The sequence below is a fragment of the Heterodontus francisci genome, chromosome 8 (assembly GCF_036365525.1).
Source record: "Heterodontus francisci isolate sHetFra1 chromosome 8, sHetFra1.hap1, whole genome shotgun sequence".
NCBI classification, from domain to species: Eukaryota; Metazoa; Chordata; class Chondrichthyes; order Heterodontiformes; family Heterodontidae; genus Heterodontus; species Heterodontus francisci.
This window is the reverse complement of record NC_090378.1, coordinates 89,500,602-89,517,933: the sequence shown is the minus strand read 5'-3', so window position 1 is coordinate 89,517,933 and position 17,332 is coordinate 89,500,602. Positions and strand designations below refer to the sequence as shown.

Here is a 17,332-nt window from a genome sequence, read left to right as displayed (position 1 = left end):
CTGGATGTCAAGTAACCTTGTGACCAACAAAATATCTGAAATTTCTTTAGGCGAGTTATGTGGTTTCATACAAATTAGTCTTACCATAAATATACTTACACCAAACGGATACCACATCGGAGATCAACAGCTATATTGGTGACAGCAAAATTAAACTCATGAAGGGGTGTCTGAAAATGGCCAACAGTCAACCCTAAGTAACCAAGGTGACGACAGATATCTCCTTCACCGCTGAGAAAGTCTCTGGAGAAGGCAAGTAACAGATCTTTGCTTGTCTAATTGAGAAAGACAAACCAAAATGAGAAAGTTTACTAATAGACAAAATCTTATTGTATTGCACACTGGTCTTTGTTTTTTTTGGTTCATAACACATACATGCTTCAATACCACCTGCTTCAATATTTAGCAAAAAGCATCAAAAGCATTTTAGGCACTATAATCAGTTACCAATTAAGTTTTGAGGATTTTAACAACAGATACCACAATTAGAGTCACAGACTGTTAAGTTACCAAGTTAATCCTCTCATTCCACCCTTGGCGTACTCACCCTAATGGCCTCTGTGATAACCAAATTTTTCAGCATTCCAATGTAAAACTCAAAGCTCTTACTCATCTCATTTACCTTGACTGCGGGGCCAATATCACAGATTGTCCTTGTTCAAAAAGCCAGTCTACACTGTCAATATAGCCCCACTTCATTACCTGTGGGTTTCCCCGAGGATCTATCCTTGACCCCGCTCCTATTTTTCGTCATGTTGCGCTTCGGCGATATCATCCGAAAACACAGCGTCAGTTTCCATTTGTACACTGCCAACACCCAGTTCTACCTCACGACCACCTCTTTCAACCCCTCCACTATCTCTTAAATTAGCAGATTGATTGTCAGACCTCCAAGACTGAATAACCAGAAATTTCCTCCAAGTATTGGGAATTCAGAAAACAATTGTCTTCAGACCCAGCCACAAACTCCGTTCCCTAACCATCGACTCCATCCTTCGCCCTGGCAACTGCCTAAGGCTGAACCAGATGGTTGGCAATCTTTGTTTCATATTTTATCAAGACGAGTTTTCAACCACATATCCGTGCCATCACCAAAATGGCCTACTTTGATCTCCGTAATATTACCCAACTCCGCCCTGCCTCAGCTCATCTGCTGCTGAAACCCTCATTCATTCCTTTGTTAATTCTAGACTTGACTATTCTGTAGTCAATCCTGGTTGGCTTCTCATGTTCTGCCTTCCATAAACTTGACATCATCCAAAACTCTGCTGTCCATTTCCTTACTTGCACCAAATTCCATTCACCCATTACCCCTGTGCTTGCAAACCTACATTGGCTCCTGGTTAAGTAACGCCTCAATTTTTAAATTCTCACACTTGTTTACAAATCCCTCCACCCTCCATGGCCCCGCTCCCTACCTGTATTGTCCTACAGCCCTAAAACCCGCCAGAGATATTTGCGCGGCTCTAATTCTCAGCTTGAGCATCCTCAGTTTTCATGACTATGTCATTGGAATTGCCTCCCTAAACCTCTTTGCCTCTCCACCCTCGCTCTCCACCTTTAAGATGCTCCTCAAAACCTGCCTCTTTGACCAAGCTTTTGGTCACCTGGCCCTGATATCTCCTTACATTGCTCAATGTTGTATTGTTTTATAATGTTCCTGTGAAGTGCCTCGGGATGTTTTATTACATTAAAGGCACTACATAAATGCAAGTTGTTGTCCCATAAGGTGTGAATTTATTTTTGGAAGTGGATTAACAGCAATTGGCTTTTACGTAATAAAATGATCACAAACTTCATTTTAAAAAAAAGAGAACTTCAAATAAAAATTATGTTGCACATAAGTAAAAGTAATTAAATCATGTAGCATAATACTCAGTACAAATGCTTAACAAGTTAACCCTGAAATCTTCTCTCCACTTAGAAAGCGGTTAATCCATTTATTATAGAGATTAACAATTCCAATGAAACTTCTCTCTTCATGTTGGTATCACACAGAATTTCAAAGACCCATCCATTTTCTGACCTAATCTTATCGTTCTTAAAGGTAATTAAACTTGTAAGAAAATTATGCTTTTAGTACTTCTGGCTTAAAAGAATGTAAATGACCAGATAAAGTTATGTAACACCTAATGTCGATGACAAAACTCAATAAGGACATTAAGAAAAATAGTGCTTGCACATATCTTACCTTAAACTCAGCATTTTTGCAGAAAAGGCATGGATCATGATCTATCAACCTAGACTGTTTAGCACAATCAAGAAACCAAACCAATAGCAGAAATTTCTTCAGTGTGAATTGCGCCAAAACCTCCTGGTGCTCTAGAAAATCGAGACAAATAGTTACAACATTATTTAAATTTAGTCTCCAGCTGAGCCTTAATAGAAGATATGAAAAAGAGTACAATATCTACACATACTACAGCAAATTGAGCTCTACCTCAAATCCAAGATCTACATATGTAATCAAGATTCAAGAGACAATATACATTATTTAATGGCAACTGGTTTTAAGTAATAAAGTTATGCATCATTGATCACTACATTTATAGATATTAATAGCGTTTAAATATTGAGTGTCAGTCGTGGTTCAGTCAACAGCAATCTTGCCGCTAAGTCAGAAGATTGTGGGTTCCAGTCCCACTCCAGGACTTAAGCACACAAAAAAAAAAATCTAGGCTGACAGTCCAGTGCAGTACTGAGCGAGTGCTGCCAATCGGAGGAATCATCTTTCTGATGAGACGTTGAATTGAGGCCCTGTCTGTCCTTACAGGTGAATGTAAAAGATCTCATGGCACTATTCTGAAGAGCAGCAGGGGAGTTATCCCCAATGTCCTTGTCAATATTTATCCCTCATCAACAGAGAGAGAGATTATGTGGTCATTATCACATTGCTGTTTATTGGAGCTTGCTGTGCGCATACTGGCTGTCATGTTTCCTGCACTACAACAATGCAGGAGTTTGCTGTGCGCAAGTCAATTAATTAGTTAGCTCGAAAATAAAAGCAAAATACTGCAGATGCTGGAAATCTGAAATAAAAACAGGAAATGCTGGAAATACTCAGCAGGTCTGGCAGCATCTGTGGAGAGAGAGAGCTTCTCTGTCCACAGATGCTGCCAGACCTGCTGAGTATTTCCAGCATTTCTTGTTTTAATTAGTTAGTCCTGTAGCCTACATGTTAAACTTACATTTAGAAACACTATCCATGTATTTGAAGCAAATATGCTTACCATCACGATATAAATGTGGCACGGTTGGATGTCTATATGCTGCAGTTATATCAGAATTCCAAAGTAGGCGATTTAAAATAAATCTAGCCAAGCCAATCACATCGCTGTTGCTTTCCAATGGAATCAATTCACCAAAAATACACTAATATGACACAAGATGAAGATGTCAGCCAATGCACCAAAATGTATTCTTTTCCGCCGTAAATAAAAACAGGATCATGTCATTGTAAAGCTGTTACATTTGTTCATCCCAAATACAAATTTTCATTTCTTTGCATTAAATAGTTTGATACCTCAAAAAAGCAATGATATACTATACTCCTTAATTGTGCCAAATAAAACCTTACCTCCAGTCCTATTCGTAGCCACAGAGGATTATACGACAAAAGCCACTTGAGGATCTTCTGTCGTTCTCCTTTAGTGTAGAAGAAAACGTAAGTGCTAACATAACAGCAGGTACCTACTGAAAAAGTTCTAAAAATACTAAAATTCAAGCCATCAAATTAGAAATTGCAAGTGGCCATGTGTGAAAACCAATTTATTTAGAAATGGATGGTAAGTACCTTTCATGCAACTACAGCACCAAATACAATGTTGCTTTCAGTACAAATTGAACCTTTGACTATTGCTAATTTCTTTCCAATTAAACTTCTACCTGAACTGCAATGATAAAAGGTTATTTTTCTCAAATCATCCTCACCCTCATCCTGGTGGGGCAGGATCAGCTGTCCACCCAATAATACGAGTAATCAAACCTATGTCTCATTAATATGTGGTACAAATGCACAAAGCTAGCATAAAAAGGCAAGCTGTAAACCCATTTAGGTAGCATTTTCGCATTTCATTTGACTAGTCATCAACCCTGTGAATGCATCCAACTTTATTACAGCCAGGCCCATTGAAAGGAATTTGGGAGCTCCTTATATCACCTATGTTGAGGCCCATCCCCATTGTTATAAACAGTTCACTTGCACTAGTGCAGTTATGTATTTTTTGCCGTTCCCAGGGGATTGCGTAGTTAATTGGTGGGTAAACAGCATACATGGTTGCATGGTATCCAAGTACAGCATGATTGAGGATCTCTATCCATCTTTTTTTTTTGTAGGTTTGTATATCCCCTGCTTCTCTTCCCTTTCCATGTTATATTGATGTGGTTAGAAGAAGAATGGGAGGAGGCTGGTGTGAAGGACAGACCAGTGGGGCCAAATGGTCCGTTTCTGTGTTGTACAGTCATTGCTGACTTGGGGGAAATTTCTCCCCTCCTGCTGGGAATTCTGTGCCAAATGTTCAGGAAATTTTGTGCTGCCAGGACTTCCTAATCTACCACTTAATAGCACTCTGGAAATTCACCGCTGATAGTTCAGAACTCATACAGGGAAACAACAACCAATGCTATGCTTCAATAAAAATTAAATTTGAAAAATGCATTTCATACTTCTCTGAAGTTGAAGAACAGCAACTATCATCACACATTCAGCTTAAATTTTATTAAAATTGAACCATGAAATTCTTCAACTGGGAAAACACTGTTTGTGATAAGTTTATGAACTTTGGTGGGGGGGGGGCGGTGGGAAGAGGAGGTCAGGTGGACTGGTAAAATGTTTTGAGAATTTTTTGTAACCTCTTTCTTGAAATATTTAAATTAAATGGAAGGACTTTAAGTCCTTTAAAATGGCGTCAGCGCCTGCGCAAGGGCTGCTGACACCATAGCTGGGAACGGACAGCCCGCCCCCTCCACGTCATTTAAATGAGCCGCCGTGCTCCGTGACATGCAGACCACCATTGTACCATAAATTTCAGTCCACTAGGTTTTAAATCATAGCACATCTTAAGTCACAGTATTTCTTAGTTTTACATGGAGTAAGACACACCAATAAGCAGTTCTGGACACCAACAGAATTAAAGAAAGTGATATCTCAATGCATTATTTTTCTGAACTGACATTGTTTAGGGAAGGGATATTAAGGGGCATTCACTCATAAAAAACTAATTTTCCTCTCCCATCAGCAATAGAAAGGAAGAAAAAGGAGTTCTTGAATATATTATCCTTCTGACAACATAATGAACCATCTCTCCTTATTGAATCTGTTGTTAACAAGTGATATATCCATTTGTTTATCACAGCACAAGTGAGATGAATTTTACCCAAATGAGGTGTTTCAAAACCCCCTCAAGATTGTGATTTTTCACGGCCATGAATTTATGTCATGCTTTCTTCCTTTCCCTCTCCTATTGTGCTCACAGTCAATTTCAGTTTACAAAAAAATTACGGTCCAATGCCCGCTTGCTCAGATGGATGTAAAGACCCCATGGCACTACTTCAAAGAAGAACAGGGGAGTTATCCCAGTGTCCTGGTCAATATTTATCCCCCAATCAACATCACAAAAACAGATTATCTGGTCATTTTCACATTGTTGTTTATTGGAGCTTGCTGTGCGCATACTGGCTGCCGTGTTACAACAACGACTAAACTTCAAAAAGTACTTTATTGACTGTAAAGTGCTTTGAGATGTCCAGTTGTTGTGAAAGGCACTATATAAATGCAAGTCTTTTTTTCCCCCTTTCTAATACAGGCAGGGCGTGATACTGTACCTTTCATGTGAATCAATTAAATAGGATTGCCTCACATGTGCAATGACTATGATTTCACACCAATCCTAATCAAGCATTTTCTTTATACAACACATTCTACAAATTGTAGAGCAGATCAGACTCAATAACGTTACTTGGCTGCATTTAAATCTTGAACAAGTTTCAAAATAGCATAACAAAAATACAAGAAAAATACGCTTGAAAGATTACCAATGTCCTTCCAGAGATATCGGTCTTTCCGCACAAGAAAATGTTTAGCCTCAATGGCTACTTCCAACTTCTGTATAATTTTGACCATCCCTTCAGATGTAAATAGTCTGCAGGCTGCACGGCGGAGACGATTCAGTTTACATTTTGCAGTATATGCTCTAAGTGACATTTCTTCTTTGGTTGGTGCTGCAGGAACACTAATTTTGTGGTGCTGTGTCTCAGAACCCATAAACAACGTAGCAGTATTCACTGAAAAACAAAGTCAAAAACATAAAGTTAACACAAGAGCAGGAATAAAAATTTGCAGCAATCTTCTCCCATGCTATTATTACAATCATCTAGTTCATTGTTTATATGAATATTTTTTTAGAGGTCACTTTTTATTTTGGAGAAATTACATTTGGAAATGTAAGATAATTGAAACTTTGGAAATTAAAGATTGCTAGACCACCCAAGGTATTCACACTTCAAATTGTCTTTCCATGTATATTTACCAGGATCAGAGGTAGAGGCATGAAAGTCACAAAACAGCATGTGAGCCTGTTTAGTTGGAGAACTGAGTAAGTCTGAAGAGAGTTGCCCTGTCTTTGTTAGCAATATGAATTATTCCTGTGGACACCCAGAATCAATGGGATGTTTTGGAGTTGGATTTGATTAGCTTAAATTTCTATCTGGGACAGCCCAGATATACCATATTGCTATGGATATAGATTATGCAGGGAGCTGCCTTTTGGTCTTGGGTGTTTTTACCTCTGATTGCTCACAGAAAGTCAGTTGGTGTTTGGAAGCAGCTAGACCCAGTAGCAAAAGGTTATCAGGAACAAATGGTGCTTTCTGATTCAAAGTCATTATGCAAGGAGGTGAGTGAGGTCTCTGCTCAGGTTGGGGAAGTCCAAATTCATTACGTGTTGAAGCAGGGCTGGACGGTTCACTGACTTTGATACTAGAGTGAGAATCCCCAAGAACTGCCTCACTGTGGAAGATAGCTGGGAAACTAAGGAGAATCGAAGTGAATTCCTGAGAGTGACGGCATCCCTTGGATTGGCCCCAGAACTGAATGAATGCTCAAGGTCCTGGAATGTACAGGGGAATTCTTGAGTGGAAGTAAAAGTCAAACAGGGAGTGTTCTGCTGAGATGGAGTTTAAAGTATGTGATTACAAAATATAGTGTTAAGTTAGAAGTGCTTGCTTTGTTTAACTCTTGTATGGTAAAGTTATTTGTTTAAAATGTGAAATCTTGTGGTGTAATTTTTTCAGTTAATAACTGAAAAATTGAATTTCTTAAAAAAAAAATTTACTGGTCTCTAACTGGATTGTAGATGTCACGAAAGGATATATTTAACTGATTATGCAAAGCTTAAAATTGATAGCCCAAATGGTTCATCGATCACGAGTTGAAAAGAAAACTATTGCAAAAAAAATTGAATTCTTTAATGCACACCTGTAAAGTTGACACACAATCTCAAAATACAACCTTTTGAGACTGAAAACTACATAGGCTATAAAATGTAGACTAGTTTATTATGTAGTAGAATAGTAAATACTAAGAGAAGCATGCAGTAACGATTATAGCTTACCTCTAGAGGAGTCAGTGTTCACTGTAAAGTCATCAGGAGTAAGAATAAAATTTAACCACCATGTGAAGCCTCTTTCCTGCTTCTCTTTCCATTGTTCATCATAAAACATGTTTTTTGCAGCAAACGGCATTGGATGTCTAGGAATAACTGAAAATACAAGTAAACTGGTTAAATGATTAATAGAAATGATTCATAACTCAATATGTGTATGGAAACAGCCTTTGCTATACAACACATCCTTTACAGAAGTCTAGTCCAATAAGTTAGCCATTAACCACATGTGTCTGATTCAGATCCCAGATGTGGATACTTGAATTTATGATTAACAAATTTAAAATATAACTACACATCACCAAAGTGATCTCAATTCTCATGTGCACAGCATGTACTCCTACTTTAACTTTTCTGTGCAATCGGTGGTAACATGGTAAAACCATGGGCGGCACAGCGTCGCAGTGGTTATCAGCCTCACAGCTCCAGGGACCCGGGTTCGATTCCGGGTACTGTCTGTGTGGAGTTTGCAAGTTCTCCCTGTGTCTGCGTGGGTTTTCTCCGGGTGCTCCGGTTTCCTCCCACAAGCCAAAAGACTTGCAGGTTGATAGGTAAATTGGCCATTATAAATTGTCACTAGTATAGGTAGGTGGTAGGGAAATATAGGGACAGGTGGGGATGTTTGGTAGAAATATGGGATTAGTGTAGGATTAGTATAAATGGGTGGTTGATGTTCGGCACAGACTCGGTGGGCCGAAGGGCCTGTTTCAGTGCTGTATCTCTAATCATAATCATAATCAAAACAAAAAGCAGAGTGCAAGTGTTTTTGATCATCCCAAGTGTTTTACCACTTTGATTACTCAATGGTGGTACAGCCTCGTTAAGTAAATATACGCACACAAAACTTACTTATCCATATTGTGCGAGCGTACGTAAAGCAATTGCTACTAGAATTAATGTACCTGTCTAGTGAGTTTACTTTACGAACAAAAAAAGTCATCATCACTTAAATGTAATTCTTTAAAGGTTACCAAATGCCACAATACACAGCAGCATATTTATTTGAAAAAAAATCCAACTTAAGATCTTATTCAAATATCCCTCTACAAGATGCTAGCAATAAGTATTTCAAATAAATGATGCCAGCAACTTAAAGAAAGCAACAAACAAGTTCTGTCTTTGTCTGAATGAAGAGCTCAAAAATAAAACATAATCACCCTCAAGTTTCCAACCTGTCCCGAGATCAATAAACTCAGAGCTTACAAACCACGCATGTAAAGTACTCTAATCATATGATTACTGCCAAGTTGTTTAATTTGACAGTAAGTAACACAATTGAAAGGAACTAGTAATGGCCAACGTTTGACGATATTAACAATGGCAAGAACAGCATATATTCTAAACAGATTTCATTTAGAATATAAGAGTATATATTTGTTTTATCTAGCAAAACTGTATATGACCAAGATTACATAACTATACAGCAGCACTACTTACTGGATTGCAATAAGTTGACCTCTCATATAATGGAAATTGAAAATGTATTAATAGGAAGTGCTACTAAATGGCTTGAATCAAAATGGAATACTTTTGTATAATTCTAGTTTGAAGTTGCCCAAAACAAATTCTGACAAGCAGCTCATGAGAATCACAATATAGAAACCTGAAGCAGTGAGAGACTCATCAGAATGACCAAATTCAAGTAGGTCCAGAATGTCTAACTGACTAGCATTTTAAACTTGATTTTTCACCTAATTGTTGGCATAGTACATTTCTCAGCTTTTTATAGATAGCAATGACCCAACTGTCTGTTTAATAATAAACCAGCATTTAACACATGTAAGCAAGGCTCTAGACCTATGCGTTTTCCATGCTTGGCTGTACAGCACTTCACTATGCCTAGTCCAATGGCAGCACAAAGCCAGCAACATAACCTAGGCCAGGGGTCAGCAACCTGCAGCTGCCAAGCCCCATGAGGCTTATTAAGGACTTGCGCAGTTCCTGACTTAGATCAATCATTTAAAATCATTTTTCATTAATATTGCCATTTGAGTAACAGCACTGCAGCTCTTAAGATATTGTGTCTTTGACTAAATTTAAAAGAATGGCTCTTCTTGTTATTAAGGCAGACAACCCGATCTAGGTCTATTGATCCAACAGGCTGAATTTTATGAGCCCTCCGGCGCCGAGGGCAGGAAAATTCTTCCAGGAGAGGCCCGCCACTACCCCTGACGCCAAGAAGGTCTCTCCACATTTTAACGGCGGCAAGGCCTCGGTGCAGCCTCCCCGACCCCGCTGCTCGGCAGTGGGGCTTTCATTTTAATATTTTAAATCATTCAAATTAACCTACCTTGTCCTGGTTGGCCATCCCACACCGATATTCTGGCCATTGGTCAGAACCCCCGCGCCTTCAAAACTCCGTTTGGAGTTCCAAGGCGTGACACTGGTGAGGGGGGTGTGAAATCTTCAGGTCGGGCAGTGTGTGGGAGTGGGGAAAACCTCTCTGATTGGATGTGGGGATGGTGGGAAGGGAGTGAGGGTCAAATGTTCTGAAGATGGGGGGGGGGGGGGGGCGGGGCGTGAAGGTTCGGCATTTTCAGAAGTTTGTTTTTGGGGGGGGAATATGTCAATTTATTAAATGAGAACTCAGGTTTGGTGGGAGTGGGGGTTGGGGGGAAAGAGGGGAATCAAAGATAAATTAAAACTTTTCTGCAGTTTGTACAAAAACGGCACTTTTAAACATGTAAATGAAAGTGAAGGTCCTGAAGCCCTTTAAAAATGGACGCCGTTGCCTGGGATGGAGCAGCCGCCCCCTCTATGTTATAGAGGACGGGTGCTTCGCTCCCTCCATTTAAACGAGGCCCCGCCCGAAATATCACGGGAGCTCAGCAAACCGCCAACTTCAGAGCGCACCACCGCGACTTGCAGCACGTTAATAAAATTCAGCTCGACATCTTTCAAAGCAGATACCTTCTACACAAACCATTTTGCATGTTGAACAGACTGCAGCAGCAACTAGATATTCACTGGCACACTGAACCAGATATAATTTCACCATTGTGCTGCCTTGCTAAGGTAAATACATTTATCTATTTTAACTTCTCTGCCCAGCTGCAGTGCACCAGTTCAGAATAATTCAATCTAATTTCATAGTACGTTTGTGCATCTCACTTTTGTTTTTACAAAATATATAGCAAGTAAACTGTACATTTACCTACCTGTCTTAGTCAATTTTCTAAAAGTAAATTGTGACTGTGCAACCCCAGGCATAAGCTTTCCAGTAGTAGTAGCGGATTTGACTTGAGAAACTGTAGAGTTCAAAAATTAATATTTTAGTCCATAACCTATTAAAACCTATAGTAACTAATACTTAAAGAAAGCCTCTTAAAAGATTTTCAAAAACAAACATGAATGCCCTCTATTTACATTATTTGAACAAATTTAGCAATCCATTATCCAGAGATGAGCTTGGTTTGGAGTTACTAGCTATTAGTACACTAGGTGGCAATTTGCACTGACAATAGATGAATGAATTTTGACCTTTTTTTCCCCCTTGATAAATGGATGCCGCTTTGGGGAAAACATTATCCCTTGCCCGACGTACATGCAAAACTTAATAAACTGTGCACCCCTTCTTTGCCTTATAGGCAAGACATCCAAGAAGTCATTATATCCATTGGTAAGAGGCAACCTATTAGATACCCAGGGACTTATCTGATTGTGCATAACACACAGGTGGCTTGGCTATGTAGTCATCTGTACAGTATTGTTTTGGAAACATTCAAGGAGATCAGATCTTGAGGAGCTGAATGGCCCACTCCTATGTGAGAGCAGAACTGTTTAGTGACTGTCCAACCTCACATTGCTAGGTGCTAAGTTCATACATTTAAACACAACTAAAGACACAACGATTTTGTAACAGTAGTAAATACCTCTGCCATTGTTATATTGGGCTTATGGCAAGCACAGGAGTATAAATTGCTCAAGTTTAATGCCACGCATTCAGAAGGCTTCTGTTTTCTCTGAACTTTATGGTGACATCAAACAGATCAATTTCAATACATTTATATGCATTGTTTCACCAACATATCAGATATTAACTGTTTCTGGCCACAAGAATTTGAATTATTTTCTTATTTTTTAATGTCCAACTGGGCTCCAGTATTGAAGTCTTGCTCCGCTGTAGGGTCCCATTAGTAATAAACTTGTGGGATATAGTGGAATACATAACAAAAATGTTTGAAAGAAACAAAAGTATGTTGATCTGAAGACTTACTTGAAACCAAGATAAAGTTTTATGTCCATTAACTAGCCATAAATCACCATATTCTCTCTACAAAATTAAGTACATAAATTCATACCAGATTTTCTTTTCTGCAGTTGTTTTCCTCCTCCACTTGAAGTGTTTTTTCTCACTACCCTTGATTTTCTATTCAATTGCTCCATGTGTACAGACTTTCTTTTGTTGGTATCAATATCATTTTCACATGCATCGTTTGATAAGAATTCTGAACTTTTTCTCTTTCTGCTTGGAAAGGGTGGCTTGTTAGCAAGACTTGGATTGCTGTTTACAGCTTCAGTCTCTACAACAGTAACAGACTGTGAACTGCAACTAGTTTTGACTTCAACAAACTGCCTCCTTCGAAGTTTAACTTTTCTCTCCAGTTCACAGTGTTCGACAGATTTACTTTTAGTTCCTGTAGTAGTGTAGGCTGGCAGCATCTTGGTTTGAGCAGTGGATTGATGTACACGCTGTCCATGTGGCTGCGTACTTTGATGGTGATTTGAAATTTTGGGCTTGACAAAAAAAGTTAACCTCGACTTTGCTGGCTCCAGTTCTCTCACATTTATAACAGGAGAAGTAACCTGCAATGGCCTAGGTGATCCAAGTGTTTCCACAAAGTCCAACCGTTCATTGCTCCTTTCCGGTCTTAAATTTCCAGACTGCAATGAAATTTTATTGCAGGAGGCTTCAACAGCTTTTTCCTGATTTAAACTGGACAAAGGCTGGTTCATAGTTGCCCTTGTATCCTTCAGAAACTGATCCGGTGACAGCACTGGTGACCCAACAATTGGTTCAGGGTCTCCATCAGGGACATAACTGTCATTTACAAAAGAATCAGGGCTTAAGATCCGACGTACATTAACAGGAGTATGAGGAGCAGAAATACAAGGAAACTTTGGTGGTGTTTTGATAGAAAACTCTTTCACTGGTTGACAAACCAAATTCACTCCAGACTCCACAAAAGTCTCAACTGTGCACAGTTCATCAGGCTTCTTGCCACAATCCAGCCTCCCCTCAATTTGCAATGATACTCCATTACTTTGAAGGACAGAGTAAGGAGCATAACCTTTCAGAGACCGTGGAGCACAATTTTCAAATTCTTGTTTTATTTGACTTGGAGGTAATATCGGAGATAATTGCATTATCTCAGGACCGTCGTACTCTAAAACATCCACAGGATGAAGAGGAGGAACTCTATCTGCAACTGGACTGAGATTTTCACATGACTGAAGAGGACCTCGAGGTCCTCCCATTTTCGTATTATCCATCTTGTGTGATATGATGATTGTTTTGCTGGCAATTGATGAACTTCTTTTTGGTTTCAACAGAACAGAACCTTCTGAGGCCTTCTTCCTTTTAATCGATTCCCACAGGCTTCGCTATGAAAGTAAATTAAATATTTAGACTGTAAAGATTCAAACTATTTTGCACGAGATATTTGAAACAAACTCTCAACCAAATAACATACAAAGAGCTTTGTCAACTTTTGTACAAAACTTGAAACTGCAATCAAAAACATAAATTAGAACTATAACCAACCTTGAAAACTCATTTAAGAGTTTCAGTACATAAGATACTGTAGTACTGAAATTTACTCCCAAGATCATAGGAAATAGGAGCAGAAGTAAGCCATACAGCCCCTTCAACCTGCTTTGCCATTCAATAAGATCAGGGCTCATCTGACCTTGGCCTCAACTCCACTTTCCTGCCTGTTCCCCAGAACTTTTGACACCCTGTAGTTCAAGAATCTGTCTATCTCAGCCTTGAATATATTTAATGACTCAGCCTCCACAGCTCTCTGAGGTAGAAATTTCCAAAGATTTATCGCCTTCTGAGAAGAAATTCCTCCTCATCTCAGTCTTAAATGCTTGACCCCTTATTTTGAAACTATGCCCCCTAGTTCTAGATTCTCCCACAAGAGGAAACATCTTCTCAGCAACTACCCTGTCATATCCCTTTAGAATCTTTTTTGTTTCAGTAGATCAACTTTCATTTTTCTGAACTCCGATGAGTATAGGCCCAATATGCTCAACCTTTCCTCATAAGGCAACCCCTTCATTCCAGGAATCAATGTAGCAAATCTTTGAAGTGCCTCAAATGCAATTATATATCTCCTTAAATAAGAAGGCTAAAACCGTAAGCAGAAATGTAGGTTCAATCTCACCAACCCCTGTACAGTTGTAGCAAGTTGTAGGGCGGCATAGTGACGCAGTGGTTAGCACCGTAGCCTCACAGCTCCAGGGACCCGGGTTCGATTCCAGGTACTGCCTGTGTGGAGTTTGCAAGTTCTCCCTGTGTCTGCGTGGGTTTTCTCCGGGTGCTCCGGTTTCCTCCCACAAGCCAAAAGACTTGCAGGTTGATAGGTAAATTGGCCATTATAAATTGTCACTAGTATAGGTAGGTGGTAGGGAAATGTAGGGACAGGTGGGGATGTTTGGTAGGAATATGGGATTAGTGTAGGATTAGTATAAATGGGTGGTTGATGTTCGGCACAGACTCGGTGGGCCGAAGGGCCTGTTTCAGTGCTGTATCTCTAATCTAAAGACTTCCCTACTTTTATATTTCATCCCCTGTGCAATAAAAACCACCATTCTATTTTCCTTCCTAATTACTTGCTGTACCTACATGTTAACTTCAAATTTCACGTACAAGGACTACTAGATCACTCTGTACCACAGCATTCTGCAGTCTCTCTCCATTTAAATCTATTTTGTTCTTCTATTCTTCCCAAAGTGATTAACCTCATATTTTCCCACATTATACTCCATCTTCTAAATTTTTGTATGCTCACTTAACCTATCTATATCCCATTGCAGACTATGTCCTCCTCATAACTTGCTTACCAACCTATCTTTGTATCATCAGCAAATTTGGCTACAATACTCAGTCCCTTCATCCAAGTCATTAATATAGACTGTAAATAGTTGAGTTTGCAGCACTGATCCCTGTGGAATCCCACTGGTAAGTCTGCCAACCTGAAAATTATCCACTTATTCCGACTCCCTGTTTCTGTTAGTTAGCCAATCCTCTATCCAAGCTAATGTATTATCTCAACCTCATGAGTTCTTATCTTGTGCAGAAACCTTTTATGTGGCACCTTATTCCATGCCTTTTGGAAATCCAAACACACTGCATGTACTGGTTCCCCTTTATCCACCTTGCTTGTCACAGCCTCAAAGAACTTAAAAATATTTGTCAAACACGACTTCCCTATAGTAAAACTGTGTGAACTCTGCTGGACTGTATTATGATTTTCTAAATGTCCTGCTTCATTTTCCTTCCTTAATAACGGATTCTAGCATTTTCCCAAAGACAGATGTTCCGCTAATTGGCCAAGTTTCCTGCGTTCTGCCTCCCTCCTTTCTTAGATGGGGGTGTTACATTTGCGGTTTTCCAACCCGCTGGGACCTCTCCATAATCTTGGGAATTTTGGAAGATTACAACCAATTCATCCACTTCTTTTAAGACCCTAGGATGCAGGCCATCAGGTCCAGGGGACTCGTCAGCCTTTAGTCCCGTTGGTTTGCCGAGTACTTTTTTTGTCTAGTGATAACGATAGTTTTAAGCTCTCAAACCCTTTCACTGCTTTCCCCAGATCTGATCAAAGGACAAGTGTTACATGCTTGGAGGAAAAAGGTAACTTTGGACCTATGGTTCCCTAAACTCTCCATGTTGTTTTCTGCATGTCATTTCTGGGTCTGTTAGAGACTAATTGATGGAATTTAATTGCTATGATCAGCCAACAGCTCCATTTTCATTGCATCATGGGATTTCAAGGCGAGTAGAAGGTAAACTAGATGGATAAAAGCAAAATACTGCGGATGCTGGAAATCTGAAATAAAAACAAGAAATGCTGGAACCACTCAGCAGGTCTGGCAGCATCTGTGGAAAGAGAAGCAGAGTTAACGTTGTTAACTACAACAGAGTAAACTAGATGGACTTTGGTCTTTTATCCTTTACCAATTCCTTTGTTGCTGCATAAAATCCAGCCAGTTCTAATGTACTGAGGGCACACCAGGGCCATTGGCACATCAAGATTCCACCTTTGGTCTCCTTTATGAGTGCCACGGCATTCCAAACAGCAGGACCGGTGTTATTCTAACTTCCGCTGCAAATCCCGTTTCCCACGCGATTTTGCATGTCAATTAGCCATGCGGCAATGGGCACAGGGAACACATGGGATCATGTGGCGGGGGTGGCCCTTCACTGGTGGAACCCATCGTCACTGCTCCAAGCAACATGATTGCCCCAAATATAAAACATTCTGTGCTTGCCGCCCCAAGGATCAGCAGCCTTCTTTTCATGCAAGTATCTTCAGACTAACTTAAGTTGAAGCTTTTACATGAATCATAATGTTTTTGCCTCCCTTATTTTGTGAAACTCACCATTAACGTCACATCATTTATCTTCCCTGCAGCCAAAGTGAATCAAATGGCAACTTGGAAGAAACACCGAGGGCAGAGAATGTGCCCCAGGTGGGGACTTCAAAGGTCCATCACCAAGAGTGGCTCGATAGTACCACTACTCACCGTGCCATAAAGTACATGGCTGCCAGACTTGGTTCTTTCACCTCTGATGCAGGCCAACGACAGAAAAAACCTACTTGACCTCATCCTTGACAATAGTCACATGATGCATCTGTCCACGACAGTATTGGGAGTAGCGACCACCACACCGTCCTTGTGGAGTCAAAATAATGACACTAAGGACACCTCACATTGTGTTAAGTGGACCACCACCATGCTAAATGGACACTTATTCCATTCTCCCAGTTTCTCCATCTCGTTCACATCTGTTCTGACAAAGCCATCTTCCATACCAGCGCTTCAGTCACATCATCCTTTTCCCTTGATGCAAGATTACCCCCGGTCCCACACCCTCCCCCGACCATGGTTGACAGATTGTCAGAAGTGTCCATCCCATTTCCCATAACTCTGTTCTCATTCTTTCTTCTCCCCTCGGTCCTCTTGTCCTCATCTTCCAACCCACCAGCCTCTACATTCAAACAGATCATCCTCCACAATTTCCGCCACCTCCAGTGTGATTCCACCACCAAACAAATCTTCCCCTCACCTTCCCTTTCAGCATTCCAAAGGGACCGCACCCGCCACCCCTCCCCGCGCCCCCCAACATCCTGGTTCACTGCTTAATCATCCCCAACACTTTCTCACAGGACCTATCCATGCAAGCACAGGAGATCCAATACCTGCCCCTTTTACCTCCGCCCTTCTCACCGCCCAAGGCCCAAAACACACATTCCAGGTGCAAGTTATTTTCTTGTACTTCTTTCAATTTAGTATACTGTATTCTCTGCTCATGATGCAGTCTCCTCTACATTAGGGATTGGGCAAGCGCTTTGCAGAACATCACTGATCAATCCACAAGTGTGAACTTGAGCTTCCAGTCACCTGTCATTTTAATTCACGGTTCTCTCCCAGTCCGATCT

General features: G+C 40.2%; 2 protein-coding genes across 3 annotated transcripts in view; one reads left to right on the top strand and one right to left on the bottom strand.

Moving 5' to 3' along the window:
• The window catches only part of LOC137373011 (complement factor H-like), a 621,771-nt gene that overhangs the window by 285,552 nt on the left and 318,887 nt on the right, over positions 1–17,332 (top strand). The window lies entirely within an intron of this gene.
• Positions 1–17,332, bottom strand: part of aspm (assembly factor for spindle microtubules) — a 103,468-nt gene that overhangs the window by 79,793 nt on the left and 6,343 nt on the right. For both annotated transcript variants that reach the window (XM_068037705.1, XM_068037707.1), the window contains exons 3-10: positions 11,963–13,265; positions 10,820–10,909; positions 7,611–7,757; positions 6,034–6,282; positions 3,578–3,645; positions 3,231–3,372; positions 2,192–2,322; positions 100–275 (exon numbers count right to left, since the gene is read on the bottom strand). In XM_068037705.1, the coding sequence (XP_067893806.1) occupies positions 100–275; positions 2,192–2,322; positions 3,231–3,372; positions 3,578–3,645; positions 6,034–6,282; positions 7,611–7,757; positions 10,820–10,909; positions 11,963–13,265 (2,306 nt within the window). The remainder of the gene's footprint in view (positions 1–99; positions 276–2,191; positions 2,323–3,230; positions 3,373–3,577; positions 3,646–6,033; positions 6,283–7,610; positions 7,758–10,819; positions 10,910–11,962; positions 13,266–17,332) is intronic.